This window comes from Molothrus ater, chromosome 2 (assembly GCF_012460135.2).
Source record: "Molothrus ater isolate BHLD 08-10-18 breed brown headed cowbird chromosome 2, BPBGC_Mater_1.1, whole genome shotgun sequence".
Classification (NCBI taxonomy): Eukaryota; Metazoa; Chordata; class Aves; order Passeriformes; family Icteridae; genus Molothrus; species Molothrus ater.
In genome coordinates this window covers 36261089-36285098 of record NC_050479.2, presented here as the reverse complement: position 1 = coordinate 36285098, position 24010 = coordinate 36261089, and the positions used below count along the sequence as shown (strand labels likewise).

Here is a 24010-nt window from a genome sequence, read left to right as displayed (position 1 = left end):
CTTATGGAACATTTGTTTTATATCCATCTTTGCTTTAATAAAATACTGTGCAAGTTCAAAGGCAGGATATATTGGTGTTATTGCTGAACTTAGTGCTCTGGCTGAAGATGAAAAATTCATAACTACTTTCCTAAATTCTGTTCTACTGGAAAGTACAGTATCAACATCCATGGCACCTCGTGTAATAATGGTACAGAAAAAAACTCACCCCAAACCCCATGGAGCCAATACAATCTCGAAAGCCTCCGTAGAGCTCTGGAAGTACTTCTTGACTGTAGCAGGACTTCTCCTGCTGAATAAACCAGCCCCAAGGGTAACAAAAAAATTGTGTACCTCTGTGTGTAGAAATTCACAGTATTAATGAAGCCAAGAATCACATACTGGTATGGTGAGGACTAAAACTTAGAGAACTACTTGTTGCAGGCAGTAAGAAGTCACAGTCCCTTTGATCCTATGGCGTTTCATCAAAAGAAATGGGAATAACTGTGCAACTGGATTTAGGACCTAGAGGGTTTGGGCTGTATGTGTGACTCACTACCAAAACAACCACGGTCCCAGTTTCCTTCCATTTACCTAAGCCTCCAGGTTTTGTAAGTCATGTGAGTCTAAACTGATTTTGACATGGTTTCCATGTATCCTTTGATATTTTGAAATATTTGGGGTTTGGATACAGTTCTTAATTCACATTTTTGGTTTTTTTTGCAATGCTGATTTTTATAGCTCTGTGTGGAAGACCTAAATTTTTACAATGTTGTCACAATCATGAGACACCTTGAAGTAAATGTATACAACTTTGTAATTCTATGTTATTTTGATAAAGTAGGAGTACACCATAGAAATAAAAGATACATCTGATTTGGAGCTGACACTGGATATAACAGTAGGCATAATAAAGTTAATATTAACAAGAAATGTGTATTTCTTATACCACGTAATTTGGATCATTTAAGTAAGTTTATTGAGATTCTTCACTATTGGATAAGCAGTTACCATAGCATTACATTAGATTTGCTATATTCTATAACAGGTTGTTCGTTTTCTTTTTTTCCAAATATGAAATTTTTGCCTCCTCAGAAAAAAGGGCTAATCCACTCATTTGGGAATGATATTTTTAAAGTTAATAAGCAGCTTTTTTTTTTTTTTTAACTGTGAGCATAATCTTAGAGTAACACATTATCAAGGACAAAAGGATTGATCACCTTATGAAGAAATTTTCCAGAGTAGCCTGAAAAATTTGTTTCACTAATAATAGAGGATGTTCTTAAAATGCTGGTAAAACCCCTTGAACAAAATCCTGAAATCACATACCCCTCAAAATTGGAAATAATTTTTATACAACAAAAAAGCCTAAGTTCTTGACCCAACTTGTGGTTTGTTTGAAAAATTTTGCTGTCACTTTTAATTTTGTTATTAACTTTTAGATTTTCACTTGTTAGAATGCTAGACATGGGCTTTGACATTTATTTGTTTTTATTGTTACATACTCTGTGTTATTAAATTTCATACAGGATTATGTGCCTATGCTGAGTATCTCTCCTCCTAGTTTCTGACTGCATATACCTGTAGCACATTCATCTGTACCTCCAGTTTTAGCTATTTCTGCAACCTTTATGCTCTTCTTAATTTAAGCTTTCTTTCTTTTAAGCTTTTCTCCTGGTAGCTTCCTAAAATATTTTGAGGAAGCCAAGGCTTCTGTGAAGCATCTGAAGAATAGTATAAGTAAAGTAAAATGCTTTATTTTCCATATGGCTCTGTTTTAATTGTCTTTGGGGAAAAAATATAATTCCTCATAACCTTGTTAAATCACTGTTAGATTAAAATAAGGTGAAGTAGTCTATGCATTTGACAGGAAGAGATATTGTCTGATTCTGGAAAAATACAGATTTCTAAGAGTGTAAATCTCTCAAGTTATTGAAACTCAAGGCAAGGATGAGAGGAACAAAGTCCAACTCATCATCATTTAGGATCAGATTCAAAAGCACCTGAGGAACCTGACACAAACAGATGCCTTCTAGAGTCCTGAGGGAATTAACTGGTGTAGTTGCCACTCTCCACGAAATTTGAAAAGTCATGGCCATCAGACAAAGTCCCAGTGCCTGGAAAATGGAGAGAGCACACCCGTTTTTAAGCAGGGTAAAAAGGAGAACCCTGTGAACCACTAACCAGTCATTATCACTTTTGCACCTGGTAATATGATGGAACTCATCCTCTTGGAAGTTATTTCGAGGCATGTGGAAGACAGGGAGATGATTTGAAACAGCCAATGTGGCTTAACCAATGCAAATCATGCCTGCTTAATCTACTAGCCTTTTGTGATGGAGTGTCTGCATCAGTGGACAACACAAGAGCTACAAATCCCATCTACCTGAACTTCTGTAAGACCTTTGGAATGGTCCCACACAACATCCTTGATGCTACATTGGAGACATATGTGTTTGGCCAATGAACTGTTGAATGGATAAGGAATTAGCTGGATGGCCATGTCTAAAGTCTTATGGTTAGTAACCAAATATCCAAGTGGAAAGCAGTGACATGTGCTGTCCCTCTGTGGTCTGTAATCTATTTAGATGCAGTGGGATTGAACGTACCCTCCACAAGTTTGTGGCTGATACCAAGCTGAGTGGTCAAATATGCTTCTTCAAGAAGAACCTGGTGGCCTTGAGTGGTGGCCCTCATTCACTCAAACAAGGCCACGTGCAAGATCCTATGCCTGGGTTGGGCCAATCTTCAGGGTCAATACAGTTTGGTGGATGCACAAATTGTGAGCAGCCAAACTGAAAAAGGGGACATCAGTAGATGAAAAATTGAACGTGAGCCAGCAGTGGACTCTTGCAACCTAGAAAGACAATCCATTCTTGGGCTGTGTCAAAAGAAGCATGATGGGCAAGACGAATGCCTACTCCATTCTTGCGGGAGATACTACATGGAGTACTGCATGCAGCTCTGGGGTCACCAGTACCAGATAGAGTGTACCAAGGGAGGACTACGAAAATGGTCAAGGGCTGGAACATTTCTCCTACAAAGTTAGGATGAGAGAGTTGGGGTTATTCAGCCTGGAGAAGACTGTGGACCCTTTCAAAGTATGAAGAGGGCTTAGCAAGCGAGAGACATTGAAGCAACACCAGAAGGATTTTAAACTGAAAGAGGGTAGGTATAGATTGGACACAAGAAAAGGTTTTTTTCTTATGATGAGAATGGCAAGACATGGGAACAGGTTGCCCAAAGAAGTTACAGATATCCCATTTGTGGAAGTATTCAAGAGCATGGAGCATGGAGCATGGAGCTCTGAGCAACTTGGTCTAGTGAAAGCTATTCCTGCCCGTGTCAGGAGCATTGGAAACTAGGTGATCTTTGAATGTCTCTTTGAATCTAAATTGTTTAAAATTCTATGATTCTATGAAATACTCAAGGCATATTAAACAGAAGGCCACAGTAAACAACTGGGCATGGAACAGGGCTCGATGAGCTAAGTGGGTAGGAGTGAATGCCTGAAAAAATCTCTGCTTGCTTGGTCTGGTGAATACATTTACTTCTGAAGAACATCATGCATCACTTTCAGTATAGAGCATAGACTAATATAATCTTGTGAAGTTTTATTAAAAAAGTGGACCAATCCCACCATAAGCTAAAAGAGATGGAAGATATTTTATAAAAAAACAAAAACAAACAAACAAAAAAACCCAACAGGGTTCTTGAAATAACATTACATATATCAAATGCTTAATTAGTTTTACTTTGGTTTATGCATACTTTGTTTCCTTTTTCTCATCCCCATGTGAAAATGGCCAGTCAGAAAAAAATATTTCATTCCATGCCCCAAACAGTTTTATTAAAATAGGCATCACACTTATCTGGCATTCACTTTATGCCTGATGATGTTGCATACATAAAACGAAACCTCAATATCCTTGCAGTAGAGGAGACCTTGACCATAGGTTTGAAACAAAGTGTAGTCCTCATATCTCCATCTAGGAAGCCTAATGAAAAACTGGCATTTCTGGACCTCAGATTTTAATCTACTGAATCAGTGAAATTTGTCTCCTTCACAACATTGGATGCTATTCATCACAAGGAAAACCTGGTTTCAACACCGACCTTATGACATGCAGAAGGAGTTTGTATGTAGTACAAACTTGTTTGTACTCTATATATTGATGTAGAACAGTTGTAGGGGACTTCATTCACCTACTGTACGTACCTACCTCTATGAACAGGTGGGTAGGGCAAAAAGTAGGTGGCTGTGAAGGTGGGGAGGCAATCTTAAGTTACACGTCTGTGAGGAAACTGTGAGGCTTCTGGTTTATTTCCTCACCTTATTTACAGCTCAGATTGTTACAAATGACTTTTTATTTTCATCTTTGATTTGTAGCAGTATCTTAAACTGGATTTATTGAATTTTTATTCATGTTATTAGGAGGATCAGCACTAATTTCCACAGACTGGTTGCTATCATTTACTGTTACCCAAAATAGTTCCTAAAACATAAGAAGTCTGACTTCTAAAGATCTTTGAACTCACCTCTTTGAGCTGTGGTTTGGTTGCAAATCCTTTTTGAGAAGAACTGATCCTTGTGCAACCAGATGGGCAAGTATCTACTACCAATTCACACCCCCATTGAATATCCCATAGGTAGTAAATGAACATGTATTTTTGTAGCTGTTGCACCATTGAAATTTAACATACATCTTCTAAAAATTAAATGCTCTTCTTTTGTGGATATTATTTTTTATTTATTCTAATTTTTTTCCTTTCATAAGGGATCTGAGCTAAACAGCTGTAAAGTACTGTTGCTGTGTTATACAGTACAGCCTGGAAAAGCAACTGAATATGAGGAAATTACCTCAATCTTTATATTTTTGTCTATGGCAATTTCTGAAATAAGTAACTGCAGTCCAGGCCAGAACATAAGTGTTTTGGCTTTTTTTATCTCTTTTCTTTTTATTTTGAAAAGAAATTTGTTTAAATTTAAGCATTATTTAAAGTAATTATTCCCCCCAACACTTTGGATTTAATTTCAGTCACAAAACCCTGATCCAAAAAGTCAGACTCACTGTTTGCATCTTTAAATTTATTCTTAGCAGAGCATTATTGTTAATATTTTTTTCACAATCTTCAACAGTTTCTCCTGTCATTTTGAAAACAAGTTTTTTCTGTGAGTCATTGTAATAAATTATTTCATCAAAGTTCTCTGTAAAAAATTAAAGATAGTATTAGTTGCTTAACTAAAGTTGCTATAATAATACAATATTTAATATATTATTACAATTTACAGCTTTTTTTTCTTTTTTTTTTTTTCTGACAGGACCACATAGCCCTCTTTTCAATGCTAAGAATCATAGGACATTCCATATTGTTAAAAAACACTGATGCCAGTTTAGCCCATTTCAAATAAAATCCAGTCCTTAACTCTGAAGAAAGAAAATAAAAACAAATAACAAAGAAAAGAAAAAAGAAACAAAGATTAAACACACTTAGATAAATCTATTTTTAACATGAGCTTTCTGTCATACAATTTGGAAGGAACAGAAGAGTAGAATAATTTTAATTGCAAATCTTTTAACAGAAACATATAATTTGTAGCTGCATAGTTCAATCTGAATCTTTAAAAGGCCAAAAGTCTGGTTTTCAACAAAACAAAGGAAAGCAAACAAGTGAAACCAAGCAGCTTCTGAAGAACTACATAAATAAATTGTCATCAAGGGTTACTTTAAAAACCCAAAATTATCAGAATTTTTAAATTTCATTTTCCCTTGTGGGAGTGAAAATATTATAAATTTTTTTCAGTCTTTCTCCTTGTATTTATAATCCTGTGTAAGTTTTTGCATATTCAAACCCTGAATGAAACTTGTTAGAGTTCAGAAAAAGAAAGGTCTATCAAATCAAAGCTCAAAGCTTTGGCTCAACATGACTTTTGCATAGAGCTGCAGCTAATTTGACCAAACCCTTGGACAAACATTGGGAACATTTCAATCTTTCAGCTGATCACATGTTTATTTATCTTATCCATGTGAGTTTATCTGTGCTCAAAGGGACCTTGGACTTTTCAAATCCTCCCCGAAGTCAGTGGAAGGACTTGCTCTGACACTGGCAGATTTTGATCCATGGCATTAATCCTATTTCCATCTAAATGAAAAGCATGAGTCCCATTGAATTCAGTGGACCTATGGACTAATGATGAATAGGAAATGATGTGGAAACATCTCTGTGCGGATGAAAAAATAATTTTATTTCATTAATTTTTTTGTGTTTTGTTTTCATTATTTTGTTCTGTTTCTTATTCTACATGCATAGAAAATATGAAATAGGAGAATTTTACCTCTTATCAAATGCATTTAATTTTTCAGAGGGCTACCAAGGCAAAATTATGTCCTACTTCAGACTGGTGACACTGTCAGAGAAAGGGAAATGTGGAGGAAAGAAAGGGGAAAGACAATTCTTTTTTCTTTTGCCCTTGTTTTTACTGGCTTTCTACAAAACTATCAACAACTAGTCACTATTTTCTTATGATATCTTCCAACTTATGTAGCTGCTCTGCCTTTTTTCAGAGTTTTTCTAGAAAACTGCATAGCAGCTTGCAATTGTTAAGTGCCACTGCCACATAGGAACTTGGTCTTGTAAAGTGCTAGGTGCCCTTCATCATCAAATGAAACAAGTGGAACTGAGCACACTTGAATTCCCTGTGGAAATTATAATGAAGACTGTCAAAATTACATAATGATACCAGATAATCTATCAACATTCCTCAGAGGAGGAAAAGAACATCTCTCTCTTATATGTGTGTAGTAACCAGAATTTGTACACTTGTACTAGACCAATTTTTAGTTCATTGATTTGTGTCCACTGGAGAAACACTAGAAAAGAAAAAAAATTAGTTTTTCTTCCTCATTTAATAAGAGTAGTCTGCTGATTAGAGAAGGACTGATCTGCATTCACAGAAAACTCATTCACTGTGTTCTAGATGGTATCATGTTGCCACTTCATCCTACACTGCATTTCAGGCAAAAAAGCTGGTGGAGGAGCTTGTCTAGTAAAAAACTTTCAGAAATGTGAATTCCAGACATAGGAACTTCCTAGATGCTCTAAGAATGACCCCAAGAGAGCAGGAGTAAAATAGGGCTATCCCATTCTATGTAGAGCACTTGCTTAGATAGTACCTTCCTCAGGAGATTCTTGGTTTGTATCACCAAATCCTACTGTGTATTATGCTTCATCCACCTTAATTCAGAGTTGCATATTTGCCACTTATAAGACACATAAAATTTTGGTGCTGCAATGCTCAATGTTGTCCTGACTAAAACTACATTCAAATACATTCAAATACATCATGTAGTGATCTCTGAAAATAAATCCCTCTGCTGCCTGATTTATCCCTTTGACAGAAAGTACCCTTCTTCCATCTTCAATTTCCCCACTGCTAAAGACTCCATGGAAAGGTTTGTATGTCTTTGTTATAGTTGTCCCAGCTGGCATTCTAGTCTTCATCCAGGTGTCCTTCATTTTCCACTGGGGTGGGACATCACATCTTCTTTTATCTTGTCCTACCATGTACAATAAGTCCTGGTAAAATCATACAAGGGGGGCAGCTGGGAGGAGTGTCTTAACTACTGCAGAGAGATTTGACAAAGACTGGTTGATAAAACCCTTCTGCTGAGACAGTTCTCAGTGTGAAAATAACAAAAAGGTCTGGAGATCTATGCAGCTGGCTTACTCAGAGGGCTGGTTCCAAAGCATGCTTGTTATGTTTATCCTATTTCAGCTGTTTGGGGTGCTCAGTGCACATGTAGCATTTAAAGCATAGTAGTGTTTCCTCTGACCTGTGTAATGACTCTCTGACTGAGGCTGAAGATGCAAGCAGGCCAAGCACATGCTCCTCAGAAGAGGAAACTGAGTCACTTCATGTGTGTCCAAGAGATGAACACAGTGAGAGAGAGGGAGAGCCGAGAGTTTGGACTAAAATGCTGAAGCAGAGGCAGCACTTTGAGTGCAGACTATCCCTTAGGACTCATGACTGAGATGTCCTGTGTCCTCAACAGCCACTGGAACTGCTGGGATGAGGTCTGTGACCCTGGGATCTTCCTGTGTAAGTCAATGACTTGAAGAAGAAGTTCAGAAAAATAACTAAACTCATAGGAGACAGTATGTGGAAAGAATAGCCAAACATGTCCCTTTTGCCCAAATTATTTACTTTTTTATTATAAAATCTATTTCTACATCTGAAATTCTACCTGGAAATTCACACTCCATAGTAAGGAATATAAATACAGCAATTTTGCTCTATTTTTTATTAGGTCTTATCCTTTGGCATTTTTGTTCTACAGTATGCTGTATTTGAAATAATTGTAGAGAACATATATTTTTCTCTCTCTTTTTTGATATAGGTCTATCTCTATATAGATCTACACCTACATATGATTTTTTTTCTTTTTTTTTAGTCTCAACTGTATTTTGAAGAATTATAACTGTTTCTTGGATGGATTTTCTAAGTTGGCCAAGACTTTTTTTTTTTTTTTCCAGAATGACAATAGTTCTCTCTCCCTCCTTTTCCCTCCTATCTCAAGCTTGTTAACATTTGAAAAAATGCTGTTAAGTATAGGATACCTAGAGGTGTTCAGTAATGTAATTTCTCAGGGTTGCTGTAGGAAATATTGGCAAATTATATCCCTCAGTTGAGATGGTTTGTGATCCAGTCCTATTTCTCATAAAAACATCTAGGTTTAATGAGAATTATCATACTCAGAACTAGACATATTATTTTCCCAAGCTTTTCTGAAAGACTGCTGACAGCTGCTGAAAAATGACAAAGTCTCTTTTTACCTCACAAAGCTATTTAATTTCTTCTCCACAAAGACAAATTTTCTGCTACTTTGTCCTCCGCACTTGTAGTTAAATTTGGAAGCCACTCCTTCACCAAACTAATATGAGTAGACAGTAATAATAAAAAAGGACCATTCACCAATCATATGCTTTTGCCAATCTCTTATCAAGACTTGGCTAGGGCTGAACCCAGAGATCTTCTGCTTATGCACTATTCCCATGAACAATTCCTGAGTAAAGATTATGGGATAGCAAATTGAGACATATGTGCTACCATGAATTTTTTGTGGGTGCATGCCTTTACCTGTACCAAGGCTCCCTGAACTCAGCATGGCTCTGAGCCCAGCTGGAAGCCTGCCTGAGCAGGGCTTATCATGGGGCTGTGGCACTGATAAGACATACTGTGAAAGCTGAAGTAAGAACCAGGCACCTTCACAGACCCCTTGCTTAAGTGACTCTTCATGTGTATCATGAGTTTTCCTAAAAACTAGGTCTACTCCACAAATGAGTTTTGCTTGTGCTTTGGATAGTCACTCAAGACAGTTTTCACTGCGTAAATTGGTGTGCATGTGCTACCTTCAGCTCTCATGGTTGGCAGGTATCTTCTGTGCAGAGAGGCAATGCTTGCAAAAAGGACGTTCATTATCATAAATACAGAGAGAGCAGAAGACAATGCTTTGTCCCTCACTCTTTAATAGAAGAGTATAACTATATAAGCTGTATCAGCGTGTATCAGATGACACCTGGCCTCTGCTCTTTGAAATACATCTCTCATTCTTTTACTCTTTCTTCTTTAATCATGCAGAATAAAATTATTTTTATCTCTCAAGGAGAAATATCTTTGTTTTGTTTGTAACTACTGTTCAACAGATTCTTTGGCAGCTGATGGCTTGGTTTTGGTTTCATCATTTATAGAACTAAAACTTCATCCTAACATTTTGTTGGTTTTTTTGTCTTTAAATTATGGTGTGGAGAAGCACAGCCTTCACCTGCTATATTAAAAAAAAAAAAGAAAAAAGATACTGTCTCTTTAATGAAAGAAAAGCAACAATATACTGTATTACTGAATGCAAATGCAATAAGGAATAACATATAGCTCTGGTTATGTTATATGACATTTGGCTTAGCAGTATTAACATATTGCACAAAATCTGCATTTTCCCTATTGCAGAAAATAAGACGATAAAAGACATGGGAAATTAATTTCTTCCATATGATCATAAAATAAATATTCTTTTTTTTTCTTTTTCTTCTCTTCAGTCATTTGCAGTAAGATTTTAGTGTTACTTCTTTGTTAAGCCAGCTCTTTATCATGTATGTATTAGGCATACAGTACAAGGAGAAATGGAACAAGATGGCAGTTATAGCAGTGGCAAGATGCAAATTTATTCTGAAAAAAAGTAATATGTGCACAATATCAAGCATGCTTAAGTTTGTGCCAGGAAAACTTTTACGAATGAAGAATGGATGGGATGGAATTTTGCATCATACATGATTACATGTTGCTTAACTTCATAGAAGAGTCTTTGTCTACTCCTGATGTCCCAGGTACCACCAAGAGAAGCTTCTTACCACACTGCTAGAGTGAAAATGGCAACAGATACCCCAGCAGTATTCAACTGCAACATGACTCTTTGTTTCAGAAATTAAAGAAACAGACCTCAAAAAGATGACAGAGAAAATTCACAGACCATTGAACTGCAGGCACTAACTCCAGGTAGGGAGAGGGGGATGAATTTATTACATCTTATATTTGCAATTGAAAGTCTGTAATTGTTTTCTGCTTCATTTTCCCCAAGTTTAATTAGGCTACATTATGTATGTGATGTTGTTGTCACTGTTTTTCCTCCTGTCTCTCTCATATTGTATGACACATGACTGAGTGTAGCCAAGCAGTGAAGAGTCATTTTTCACTGACACCACTTGAAAACATTTTTATAGAAAAATAAGGAATGAAGAATGAAAAAGAGCAGAAAAGAAGAAATAAAATACTTTAAAGATAGATCTCTACATTAATTCATCATGAAGCAAAAGAGAAATAAAAAAGAAATCTTCTTCAGGTGCTAATTCAATCGAGATGAACCAGACCAGGTACGGTATTGGTACAGTGTAAAAATAGATGACAGTGAGTAATGGTGTGAACAAAAAACCACGAGGAACATCACAGGAATGGATGTTGGATGGCCTTTGCACAGCAGAGGTAGATAAAGGTTATAACAAACTGTTTACTGACCATGTACACTTACTAGAATTAAGAGGTCAGTTGAACAAGAGCTCACCTAGTAAGAGCTTTCTCAGTAGTGTGACTTATCAGCTGTTGTACAGTACCAGAGCACTGCCCAGTTATTGCTCCATCACTTTTCAGTAACATTTCTGTCCTTCAAAAGTCTACATTCTACCATTAGTTAAGGCTTTTTCTTTTGCATTTCTACATTTTCCCCCAATTTTGCATCAATTCACTGTAATTAATACATGTGCCTCTAAAAGAAAAGAAAATAAATAAAAAAGCACCATGTTTTATTGAACAAAATATAGCATGTGCAAGGAAGGGAAGGGAAGAATTATAGAAACAAACCAGTGCTGAAGAATTTTGCATTAGCTGGTGCTTTTTGTTGTCGTATTTGCACAGATCGTTTTAGGCTCTTCAGTCCAGGTTGTAGCAAAACACTATCAAAACAAATACTCTTGCAAAATGTTTGAGCTTCGCAGCTTAACATGTGCATCTTGAACCGCTTAAGCAGCATGGTTATCTTCTTTTTGTTTTTCTCCAGAATTTAACAGACCGTAAATTGTATACAAAAACGCATTATGCACCAGTGATTAAATGTTCTTACAACATTAATATTTATCAAGGGGTATTTCATAGCTAGAAAGTAGGTAACTATATTTTATTTCCTAAGAGAACATTTTCTATAGTTTTCCTTCATTTCCCAGCTACACAGCAAACATCTCTAAAGTGCACTTCCCAAGTGTAGTTAGAGAATAGGAAGGAATGTAAAGTTTTTAAAAACAGCCCTTATTAACTTTTCCTTCCATTGATTCTACTGTAAACTCTAAAAAGCCTTTTTAAAAAGCAAATTCTCATACACTCAGCAGGTGAAATGTTCCCACAAAAAATAAAAGTAAACAAATTCAAAACCACCCCCAACAATGAAAAACCAGCATATTACAATCTTTTCTCTTGACTACTCATACCCTAGTATATATTTACTGTTTTTATTGCACATTTATGAAAACGGTTGTCCTATATATTTAAAAAAAAATAGTTTCTTTATCTGTGCTAACACATTCTTGTGCATCCTTAATAAACTAGTTACTTTCAACAACATGTAGGTAATAGAAAAACAATGGAATCAAACCAAGGAGATAATTTGTATTGTAGATGTTAATAGACTTCTTGTGTAATTCAGTTGCAAAAAAAAAGAGTTGAATTTTGGAAGTTCTTGGCTCCCATTTTCTATGGAAATCTGCTGGTTATGTGACAGCAGGAGAACTCAAAACATGATTCACAATGAATGTCAATCCTTCACCTCCAATATGAAGGCTCCTCAACTATTCAACTTGCTGAGCATAACTGGTTTTACTTAACATATCTAGAAAAGGCTGCTCCTGTTCAACTGACCAGTGAGAAAGGACTGGACTTCTTCAAAACGGGTATTGGAGCAACAGTTTGTTATATATTTCTTTATACTTTTTAACTGTCCAATCCCACCTTGTAAGGAGAGCACTTGTTTGTTCAGCTAAAAGGAACCCCCTTCATGCTCCTTTAGGGTTTGCTCAGTCAACTGTTTTGTGCAACAGTGGCAGAGGCACACTGGAATTGTGTACCCATTCATTGTGATTACACAGACAGAAGCAAATGTATGTTGTCTGTGATGGTAGATGGGAAAGGGAAAGGAGATGAATGGTTCCCATGGATAAGAGGACAGTAAGGTTTGTTTGGGGTTCTTTTCGTGGTTGCTTTTTTTTTCTTTTCTTTTTCTTATTCTTTTCTCTTTTTTGGTTAAATTTTGTTTTGATGTTCTTTTTGTGGGTTTTTGTTGGGGTGTTTTGTGGGCTTTTTCGGGTTTTTTTTGGCTTATTTGGTTTTTTTTTCTGTTTTTTTCTTTTTTTTCCTGTTTTTTCCTTTTTTTTTTTTTTCTTTTTTGCTATGTCATGAAATCATAGCAGTCATTCCTCTAATAGAAACTGACAGGACATAAAAGACAGAACTATCAGATGAACACACACAATGACTAGAAATATATCGACAGAGAAAAGACTTAATTTAGCTTTGAGAAACTGTCCCAAAAATAAAATCCTGTATTAACAAGTGCAAAAAACAAACAAAAAAAAAGAAACTCCAAACATTAAAACACAGTGTATAAAATGGTGTGAGAAAGTTAAGTCACCAAACAGCCTTTTAGTCAATAAAAAGCTGCATTTATGTGTCCTTGTTGTTTAGGTAGCGGCCCATTCTTTTCATTTTACCCAAAAGGTCATTCAAGAAGAGCTCTGAGGGTAAAGCACTCAGTCCTTGCTATTTTTGACTGTAGTAATTTGGGCCTGTTGTGTTTCTATCATGTAAGATGAATCCTTTCTTTTATTCCTCATTGGTTGAATTATCTTCCAAAGCTGTTATGCTTCCAAATCCCAGTCCTGTTGAGTTCTGTGCTGCTGAGACTGTAAGTACTGTATGTAAGAGAATTAATACAAGAACACACAGTTTAAGTCTGCTGTTACACAGTCTTGATGCTGATGAAACTGTGAGCGATGTCCTGTGACACATTGTTGAGCCACTTGTTTTTATAGTCCCTTTGGGTTGATGATCTGATAATAGTCCCCATCTGACATCACAGCATTCTGGTTCTGCATTGGTTGGATAGTTTTCATAGAGCCCTGTAGGGTAAACACAAAAGAAAAATAAATACCAGGCACAAGGATTGGCAGAAGTAGTAGCTTGAAGGAACAGCTGACATTTAGTCTAATCTGTCGAATCCATATCCTTGGGTGAGACTGAGGCCCTCAGAAGTCCTGTAACTCTGTATAATTATAGATGTTGAAGGAATATGCGTCATCTAACAGGAAGCAGCATCGAAAGGTCATTCAGAAGTATGACACTGAGCATGACTGTGTAAAGAAGCAACATTAAAAAGCAATTGATATTTGTGATAAGGGTGTTTGAATTCTTCCTTTTTGGGAAGTAACAAACAATGATGAAGTAAGAACTAATTAACTGAGATGTTTCCACAAAATTTGTACTTCAAAATTCTTCTTTCAGTATGTGACCACATAAAGACAGACATTAAATAACAAATAATGATGCACTGATGATATTGGCTATTTTAATTTTCAAACCTATGTAAATTAAGCTGTATCACAAGAACAGCTTCCAAACAGAGCTGTTCAGAACCTATTTGTTTATCCTAACTCATCTGAGTTCTTCCAGCTGGATATTGCCTTCAACATATCCCAGAGGTGAAAAAAAATCTGTCCTAGCCACACAATGAAGTTTCTGATTATACAGATAGGCCATTTTTGCCTTTGAATTTTACTGAGTTCAAATAATCTGATTATGACTTTTTGAACACTAAGAGGAACTGTATCTTTTTGGAAATTCTCAGTGTTGTCTGCATTACTATAAAGCAGATTAACATAACCAGAGTGTTCTGTTTGCTTCTCACATACCTTTTCCTCTGATAAATTAAAATAAACAAATTTGGCTATTTAACTAGTATTCAAATGCAAGAATGTCTAACATAATGGACAAACATCTTTTCTCTGTTTAAACGGATCTTAGATTAAATTCTGCAGTAAATAATATACTCTGTGGTAAAACTAGGTTTTTCTAGGAAAAAAAAATCTATCCGTGATGAGATATTAGGATAGTGATTTTGAAAGCAGCTTTATTTTTTAGAACAATAATTACATTTTCTCCAAAATATCACAACAACAATATTACTTTCAAAAAGGAAATTAAGGTATAACATTCTGAGGTCCAGGCACCAGATTTCTTGCACTTTGCAAATAACCTGTAAAGAAAAGCAATATACCTTAAAATATGATAAACCTGAATGCTTTGGTTCCTACTTCCATAAACAAAAAATGTGTTAGGTATGCTAAGAATGTTAAGATGCCTAGGTTGACAGATTTTTACATAGCTGACACAATTTTCTACTAAGCTATATCTGAGTCCAAATAAAGTTGCATTTGTTTTTGGATTTAACCAAATTTTTAAAGATACAGGAAGGAAAGCAACTTGTTTCATGTTCTGTAAATTCAGAGTTTATCCTATGCTAAACCTGACCAATTTTTCCATTTCTGCAGTCAGAAACTTAATGCAGCATTCCAAAGGTTGAAAATCATTAATTCTCACTCTAGATCATGGCTGAAAGAATCATTTTTAAAAAAAGAAATTCTGTTGTGTTTGGGAACTTCTGGACAATTGTTCATTCAATGTATAATAAAACAGTCTTATTTTCTGAGACCCATCTTTTGTGCATAAGTCTGTTTTTAAACATTGCCACATACAGGCAATGCCTCCCAAAGCAGGGAATTATGATTTGTTCTGTGAACTGCAGCAGCTCAAATGATTAGTAGTAATTGAAGAGACACAGAGAATGGTTAATGCTTTGATTCCACTGAGGCTTGTTTACTTTTCAAACTATGTTTTCTGACTTTCTTGTTACTGGAAAACCCAGACTTCCTTTGAAATCAAAGCTATGTATATAAGTTGGCAATCAAAAGGTATTTAAATAGTTCATATGCACTTACTGAATTATAAATAAATTGATGACAGCTCTATATTCAAAGATGAATTGAACATGTTCCTTAATGTAAAATTGCATTTCCTCTTTATTTCAATTCAGCAATTGAATTTAGGTTTTGAATTTGCAGTTACATATTAAATAAACAATTAAGTACAGAGCCTCTATTCATATGACAGTGTAGAAGATTTAGATACATTCAGTAAAACTTTTTGTACTGAACACAATATGTGTTCTTCACCACATACTAGTTTGTAGCCACAAATATAAGCTTTTGCCCCTTGGACTAATTGGAATTAATTAGTCCATCTATTAAGTCAGAGGTTTGCAAATTCGTGACTTAACTAGAAATCCAGGTAATCTGGCTACATCTCCTAGGAAAATCAAGGAGAAAAACCCAGTTTGTTCTTTTATCAAAATATTAATAGAATCATAGAATGGCTTGGGTTAGAGGGCACCTTAAAGATCATCTAGTTTCAACCTCCCTGCTGTGTGCAGGGACATCTTTCACCAGGTTACTCAAAGCCCCACCCAACCTGGCCTTGAACACTTCCAGGGATGTGGACTCCACAGCTTCTCTAGGCAACATGTTTTAGTTCCTTACCACTCACACAGTAAAGAATTTCTTCCTATAATTCCTTCCTAATATTTAATCTAAAGCTACTCTTTCAGTTTGAAACAATTCCCCCTTGTCCTATCACCACTCACTATTTAAAAAAAGTCTTCATCCTTCTTGCAGGCTCACTTCAAGTACTGGAAGGCCACAATTAGAGCAGCCAAAGCCTTTTATTTTCCAGAGTGAAAAATCACAGTTCTCTTAGTCTTTCCTCATAGGAAAACTGCTCCATTCCTTTGATCATTTTGTCCCTCCTCCGCACTTGTTTCAATAGATTGACGTCCTTCCTGTGCTGAGGACCCCAGAGCTGGATGCAGTGTTCCAGGTGAGGCATCACCAGAGCAAAGTAGAGGGGCAGTGTCACTTCCTCTGCCTTGCTGGGCAGCCCAGGACATTTGGCTTTCTGAGCTGTGAGTGCACATTGCTGGATCATGTCCAGCCTCTCATCCACCAGAGCTGCCAAGTCCTTCTGGGCAAGGCTGCTCTTGATCTGTTCATCCCCAGCCAGTTTTTACCTCAGGGGTTGCCTCGACCTAAGCACCTTGTGCTTGGTCCTGTTAAACCTCATGGGATTCCCATGGCCCACTTCTTGAGCTTGCCTAGGTCCCTCTGGATGGCATCCCATCCTTCAGTGTCAACCACTCCACTCATCTGCAAATTTACAAAGGGGGAACTTGATCTCTTCATTGAGAAAGATATTAGAGAACACTTCATTGTAGAAGACGGCTCAGTTGGTCAGGCAAGACTGGCCCTTGTTGAAGCCATATTGACTGTCTCAAACCACCTCCCTGCTCTCCATGTGCCTTGGCACAGCTTCTAGCACAGGATCTGTTCCATGATCTTCCCAGCCACAGTCATGAGTCTGACAGGTTTGTAGTTTACAGCCTCTTCCTTGACCTATCAACTCTTGCCCTTTTTAAAGATGGGTTCAATGTTGCCCATGTTTCAGCCACCTGGAACTTGACTTGATTGCTATGACTTTTCAAATATCATGGACTGTGGCTTAGCAACTACATCAGCCAATTCCCTTGGGTCGCTGGGGATGTAACTCATTAGGTCTCACAGACTTGTGTATGTTCAAGTTCCTCAGGAGAGCATGAACCTGATCTTTACTTACAGTAGGAGGGGCTTTAGATCCAGTCCACATCCTGCTGTCAGTCCAGTTAAAAGACACAGGAAGAGAGATTGCCATTCAAGACTGAGGCAAAACTGTTGTTGAGTACCTCAGCCTCCTCCTCATCCATTGTTCAGTTTTCCAACCATGTTTATGGGGATACGCCTTCTTTGGCCTTCCTTTCCTTGTTAATATATGTATAGAATCCCTTTTTATTCATTCTTTGCATGCCTTTACAAGTTCAGTTCCAGCTTCTTCTTGACCTTCCTTGCCCTGTCCCTACATAATCTGATTTCATCTCTATGCTTTTCCAGGGTTACCTGTCCTTGCTTCCACTGCCTGTGCATTTGCTTCTCTCCCTTTTGTTTGACTGGTATTTTTGCTTAAATATTAAATACATAGGTATAAGAAATAAAAACGATATCTGTACCCACCAAACTATCAAGACTTCCCCCTTCCTCACTTGTCTTTATAGTCGTTTGTAGACATCATTATTTTATATTAATTGGATGTTTGGTAACTCTCTTTCTGAGGCTGACCGGTCAGCTGTTACTGGCTTGACTTAAATTTTTTTAAAGTGCTTTTCCCTTAAAATTCTCAGTTCTGTGTCTTCATTACTCGACTTTTCCCAGCACTCAGCTATATTCCACCAATGGAAAACTTAGTCCATACGGAGGTACTTGGAGCTTTATTATAATCAAGGATAGAGAATTTTCCAAGAGACTTTTTGATTTCAAATCATTCTCCAGACAGATACACTATCACTCACAAAAGTCATACAAAAGCTCTCTTTTTTTTGTAATCAGATAGGTTTTTTTCCACATGAAAATAACATTTTGGTGATCAGCACAGAAGTTACATCTGTAGGGACTGCATGTTACTAATGCTGATGCAAGTATTAAGGTTACTGGTTCCACTGAGATTGTTAATGGAGACGTGAGAGAGAAATCCTGCAAGTCCTGCCTAGCTGAATCAGACTGAAAGAAAAAGGAGTGACAGCATGAATACCATATTCACTTTATAGAATGTGCCTTGGGGGAAAAGCAGCAAAGCCAAAAAAAGTTATTACACAAAAATTGAAATCACAAAGACATGGTCTGCTGATCAGCTAGAACACCATCTAACTCAGAGACTGCTGTGGTTTCTGCCTGAGCAGTTGCAGGAAACAGCCTGTAAAAGCAGTGGTTGCATTCCTATGACTCTCCTCAGCACTGTCAGGATGTCTGACACTTGTGGCTGAATTTGAATCTGCAGCAGGTGGTCTGATTTGTCTTCTTGGTTTATTTGTAGATAAAGAGTTATGGAGCCATAATATTCTGCATTATGGGACACTAGTCTGGTTGATATATGTGTTGTCATTGCTGGAAAAGTATTTGGGAAGCCACAGAAACAAATCAGATCTTATGATATGTTATGCTTTTTCCTCTTTTGCTTTCTTTAGAACCCTAACCTCTGTTCATTTTTCACATAGATTCCTGATTATTTTTGAGAGGTATATGAAGCTTCTTGTGCTTGAAGAAAAGACCTTGAAACAAGATAAGTGGATGTATTATACCAGAAGTTTTGAATACTCCATTTTATTGTGACGCCCAAAGTAAATAGTGTCTGCCAAGAGTGATCCATCCAGCACTGACATCATTGTATCAGTGAATGCCAGCACTCTGCATGGCATTTCTGTTTCTGAGGAATTATTTCTGAGATTTCAGTATTAACATTTTCCAACTGCGGAAGAGAAGAGAACACATTAGATATAATATGACTAGATTTCACTGCTTTAGTACAACTGATCTGGAAGCCAGAACTTTTTGATCTTATCCAGATGGTCTTCTCAATTTCTAAATTACTGTGTCTGTGACACATCATGATGATTAGACATGTATTTTATACCTTTCACATTACAAAAAAGTGAAACAAGATTACGTGTAGAAGAATATTGAAGATAAATAAATTATTCTTATTCAAACAGATTATTCTTAAACTGGCGATTAAGACTGTTCAGCTCTTTTGAAAAGGTTAACTTCTACTACTCAATTCCAATTGTCAGAAGAGATCTGGGTTGGAGATATGTGTTGTGTTTTAAGATATTTTTATCACTATATGTTGGTTATTATTTCACATAGTAAACTCATGAACATTTTCTTATGTGTATGTGCCCATGTCCAATAAGGATTCATAATGTTTCTTCATTATATATGTATTTCTTCCCTAAATTATGCATAAGGCTAATTTCCTGCTGCTGGTGGGCGTAAATCAGTGTTACTCCTCTAAAACTGAGCTGCTGCAAGTCAGAAAGATGAGTAAATAGCTGACTCTCAAAACTACATAATGAAGATTTTTACCTCTACACCTTTGAGATACAGGAAGACTCGCTTCTAGTTTTAGTTTTATATGTAGTATCTTTGACCAAAAGAATGTACTATTGTGATATGATAGGAAAGGGTTATACATATCTAAGTGCTGTGTCACCATAGAAAGTTTAGGGATATCAATAAGTAAATTGTCTGGGTCATTATTATAGGAGAAGAAAATTTACAGCTAATAAACCTATTATGATATGGGACCTCAATCATGGAAAGCCCCTTGATTCATGGGAAAGCCCTCATTCATGGGAAAGCCACATACTCAAGACTGGAAGAACACTAGATTCAAAAAGATGAGCTATTTAGTTGATAGATTTTGCTGAAAAAACCATGTCAAATTTTCCCAGTAAGCAGATCCATGGCTAGTATTGATTTAAACCATGCTTATCAAATATAAAAGGGATTTATCGTGCTGTCTGTGTTAGCTTAATATTTTGATATTTTAGGACCTATTAAGAGGTGCAGACAGGAGGTAAATGACACATTATTATAAGACATTTTTAGAGAAAGAATTTGGATCAAATATATGGGTTTTTTGAATTTGCCAAGAACAACATAAAGCAGATTGAATTCAGAGTGATTTTCTCTTCTTGAATTGTTCTACGAAATAGATTGTATTCCTTTCTATATATTACATTTTCTCAAGGAAATTGCTTTTCAAATTTCACTGAAATCAGGGCATCTGTTTTGAAAGAGACACTATAGCCAAACCTCTTGGTGAAACCCAGTCACACATCTGCCCCTTGAGAGGAAGCTGCAGTTTACAGAATTTCTTCTAATACTTTTGCTGAGCTTTGCTAGTCATCAAACTTCTACAGATTATGAGAATTCTCTGTAATAATTCTCACTATGTCTTTAGAAACATTATTGTGTGCTATGAAGCATGACTGACAGTGCTATTTCCAGTGAATTCTTTACTCTAAAGGAGGTGGAGTTTCATGTGTTACTTTGCATGGATCACATATGTTACTGTTATTTGCCAAAAATTGGTTCACACTGTGTTCCAAACAACTGAGACGTTAATCAGAACACAAAATTAGGAGTCTAAATTAATATGAACTGAAAAATATTAGTGATTTAAAGTACCTGAATCACCTGTCTACTTACCTCTTCTCTCTCTTTACTTGCTCCTTCTGTAGGAGTAAGTATCACAAGTCTGTTCAACACTTTCTGAAAAGTATTACAAATCTGTTCAACACAGGAGAATAGACAAATTTGATTCTCCTCTTGATGGGAGAAGACACATTCTGATGACACTGCCCTTGGGAAGTACTAAAGAGTGAAGAGTGCCATGCTAATTTTGGAACAAGTAATGCAACATATCTCTGCCTTGTTGCTGCTCGCTCCATTCTCTTCCTTTCCTTCAAAGAGGAACTCTCCTTCTCCATTAAATGCCATGACATCTATTGTACAGATAAAGAGAGTGAGTATGTGGCTGGGATTTCTGGCCTGAGACTTGATGCTGGGTGATGGCCCTGTTATGCCACAGGGCCCAAAGGGACCTGTCATTTCAAAGAAAGCCTTTAGGACACAATTAGCCCTAAGTCTGCACTCTAAATTGGTCCAAACTTGGCACATGGACAGCAGTTTCTCCAAACAGTCAGAACAGGCTGTATTAGCAAGTAATTTTTGTAAATATGAGAAGAGCTGTACAGCGAAGCAGCTGGTACTGAGTACCTATCTCATGTCAACCCTAAATGCCTCTGAAGGGATTTTTTCCCACTCTACCTCTAGTCTAATTTTGTAGACCAAATGTGCATCAATGGTTGGCATAGGGTAGTTTGGTGCTGTAGCCCATTTAGTTAAGGAAGAGATGACTACATTTACAATAGAAAAAAATCCTGCTGGTATGAACACTGTTTTCTTAGAAGTTACAGGTAAAAACCTTGACCTGGAATTTTGCATGGGACTAATTCACTGTAATTTTCCATGTACACCTGAAAACTATTGTTATCTCCCTCAAATGAGATTTTGGTTTGCATGGGCAGTTCTAGACAGCTGAGCTATAAAGAGAAACATTGGATGAAACCACTGGAAACTTTACTCGTATGGATATGAACTCCAAAGGTCTAAACTGAAAGTAATCATTCAGCTTTAATGAATTTGAAAACCAGCAGGCTACAGTGCAGCACCTGATGGAAGGATCAACTTTTTTCCTTCTATGTCCTGGAAGAAAGTGGGCAAGAAGGAACTCTAAATTCTTTCTACCTAACTGCATATTTCCACAATCAGAACCACACTGTGATTCTGATTGTTTTGATTAATCTCTCAAGTACTTTCTCTTGCACTGCAGTTGTTCCACATCCTCACATGCATTTCTACAAAAGATGAGTTCTGGTGATGCAAAATGAGGGTAGCGTGCCTTGTCCATTTTCTATTGTAGGTTTTCTTTGGAGGTGATATAGTTAGACATTCTCAGGCTAGAATACTTGTTACTTACTATATGAAGTATTCAGGAATTTCCAATAACTTGTTATGAATCCATATTATAAACCACACTTTATTTTCTTTTAAACTTAATTACAAATATAACAACAACTGCAGTATTTATTGGGGAAAAATAGCCAGTTCTATGCTGTTTTCTCATCATGAGGGCCTTCCAAGGAAGGGTCAAGCCCTTGTTATTATATCCTTTTACGGCCTCCAGTTTTTTTTTTTTTTCAGGCCCCAACACCACAAAAAATCCTGGCCTGAAAGAAAAAACAATAAAAAAAATTTGTGGGTTCCCTGTTGTCCACCAGTGCTGCCATGCACTTATCTCCAGCAGATCTCTGAGCTCTGACTTACTGCTGTGGTAGGACAGGATTGAAAGGGGAGGTCGCAGCTCCCACTGCCAGGGCACCTCCCAGCATGGGGTATGGAGACACACCAACCTCTACCTGTCTGCAACTGGAAAATTACAGGTAATGTTTTTGTGTTCATCCCAAGCTCTGGGCTGTAGTCAACACCAAATCAAATCAGCTATCCCTTATATACCTTCTCTTGTTACTTGACATCTAAATATTAAATAAGAATACCTTTTTACCTTACTCTTTTGTGTTTTTCTAATGAAGAGACAGATCAATAATTAGAAATCTCAGAAGGTGTATACCAGACAGAAACACAAAAAGTGCAGTAGGAGTTGTCCCTCAAGACATGGGTCACCTTCTTTCAGCTGTTTTTTCTTTGAAATGATTTCAAGTTATCTATGACAAGCTATGCTGAGATAGAGTGTTTTGCCTGCTCTTGAGCTCACTGTCCTTTGCATGAAATAAATCTGTTTTCATTAAGCTGCAGAGAGGTATAATTCTTTATTCCTGTAGCAGATTAAAGTCTAATTTTTCATTGTTTAGTGGCAGGAAGCACTCTTACAGTGAGCTGCTGCTTAATAAGGGTGAAAATGGGACTGTATTCCAGACAGAGTTTGAATTGCTGCCTCATACCTGTCCTCAGCATCTTCCCTTGCACACAACTCTCTAGGGTCAGCATACTGACTCCTGTGGGTCTGTGAACACAAGCTCTGCCCTGATGCTGCTGGGTTTGGCCTTGAAAGGACAAAAAGTTCAACCAAATATTTGTTAGTGGACAGCTGAGATGAGATTTAGGTCACCCTGATTTTAAGTGTCTGCAGTAAGACTCTGGTTTAACAGCAGCTACAGCAATAGAGCACAGCCAGCAATGTGAGCAAGTCCTTGGTCAGGTGCAGGTGCCTGGCTAGGGTGAGTCAAATGGCTTTCAGCTCTACTGGCTACACCAAGACTCTAGGCAGAGCTTAGTCACAGAGTTCATGTGTAAATACCCTCATTTTTTTAATAATACCTGCAACAAAATGAGTTTAATCCTCCCCTAAAGCTGCTTTTTCATCCCAGACTCAGGGATGTCAGTAATCTTTTCAAAATCATCTATTTTATGTGTTTTAGGAAGGAATTTGGATTATGAGTTAAACTAGGAAAATGAAGAGATGGATGTGTACTTCCTAACAGATTTTCTGAAATACATGCCACGATAATTTTGTTTGCTGTTGGTTTGGTTTCTTGCCATTGTGTACATGTGTGTACATGCATATATGTGAACATACATATATAGATTGTGAACTTGTGGTAAATAAAATTTTCCTAAGTCTCTCACTTCTACTATACTACCTTAAACTGGAAAATAATGCTCATTTGCTTACTGCATATACATATTGGAAGGCTATTAATTTTTAAAAAATGCATTGAAGTGCTAAGTGATGATTCAAAATTGTAACTCAGCTCACTTTTTCTTGTATTTTCTTTTGTATATGGATGGATATTGCTTGATTTTGTGCAATAAATTTAATTTCCAAGGAAAAAAAATCCAGTAAATGCCTTGCTACCAGAATCACCTTAAATCTAAACAC

At 36.8% G+C, this 24010-nt stretch overlaps 1 protein-coding gene across 1 annotated transcript in view; it reads right to left on the bottom strand.

Moving 5' to 3' along the window:
* Window positions 1–5053: 5053 nt before the first annotated feature.
* NALF1 (NALCN channel auxiliary factor 1) overlaps window positions 5054–24010 on the bottom strand; it is a 443548-nt gene continuing 424591 nt past the window's right edge. The window contains exon 3 of the mRNA XM_036385700.2: window positions 5054–13692. Coding sequence (XP_036241593.1) covers window positions 13397–13692 — 296 coding nt within the window. The 3' untranslated portion in view covers window positions 5054–13396. The remainder of the gene's footprint in view (window positions 13693–24010) is intronic.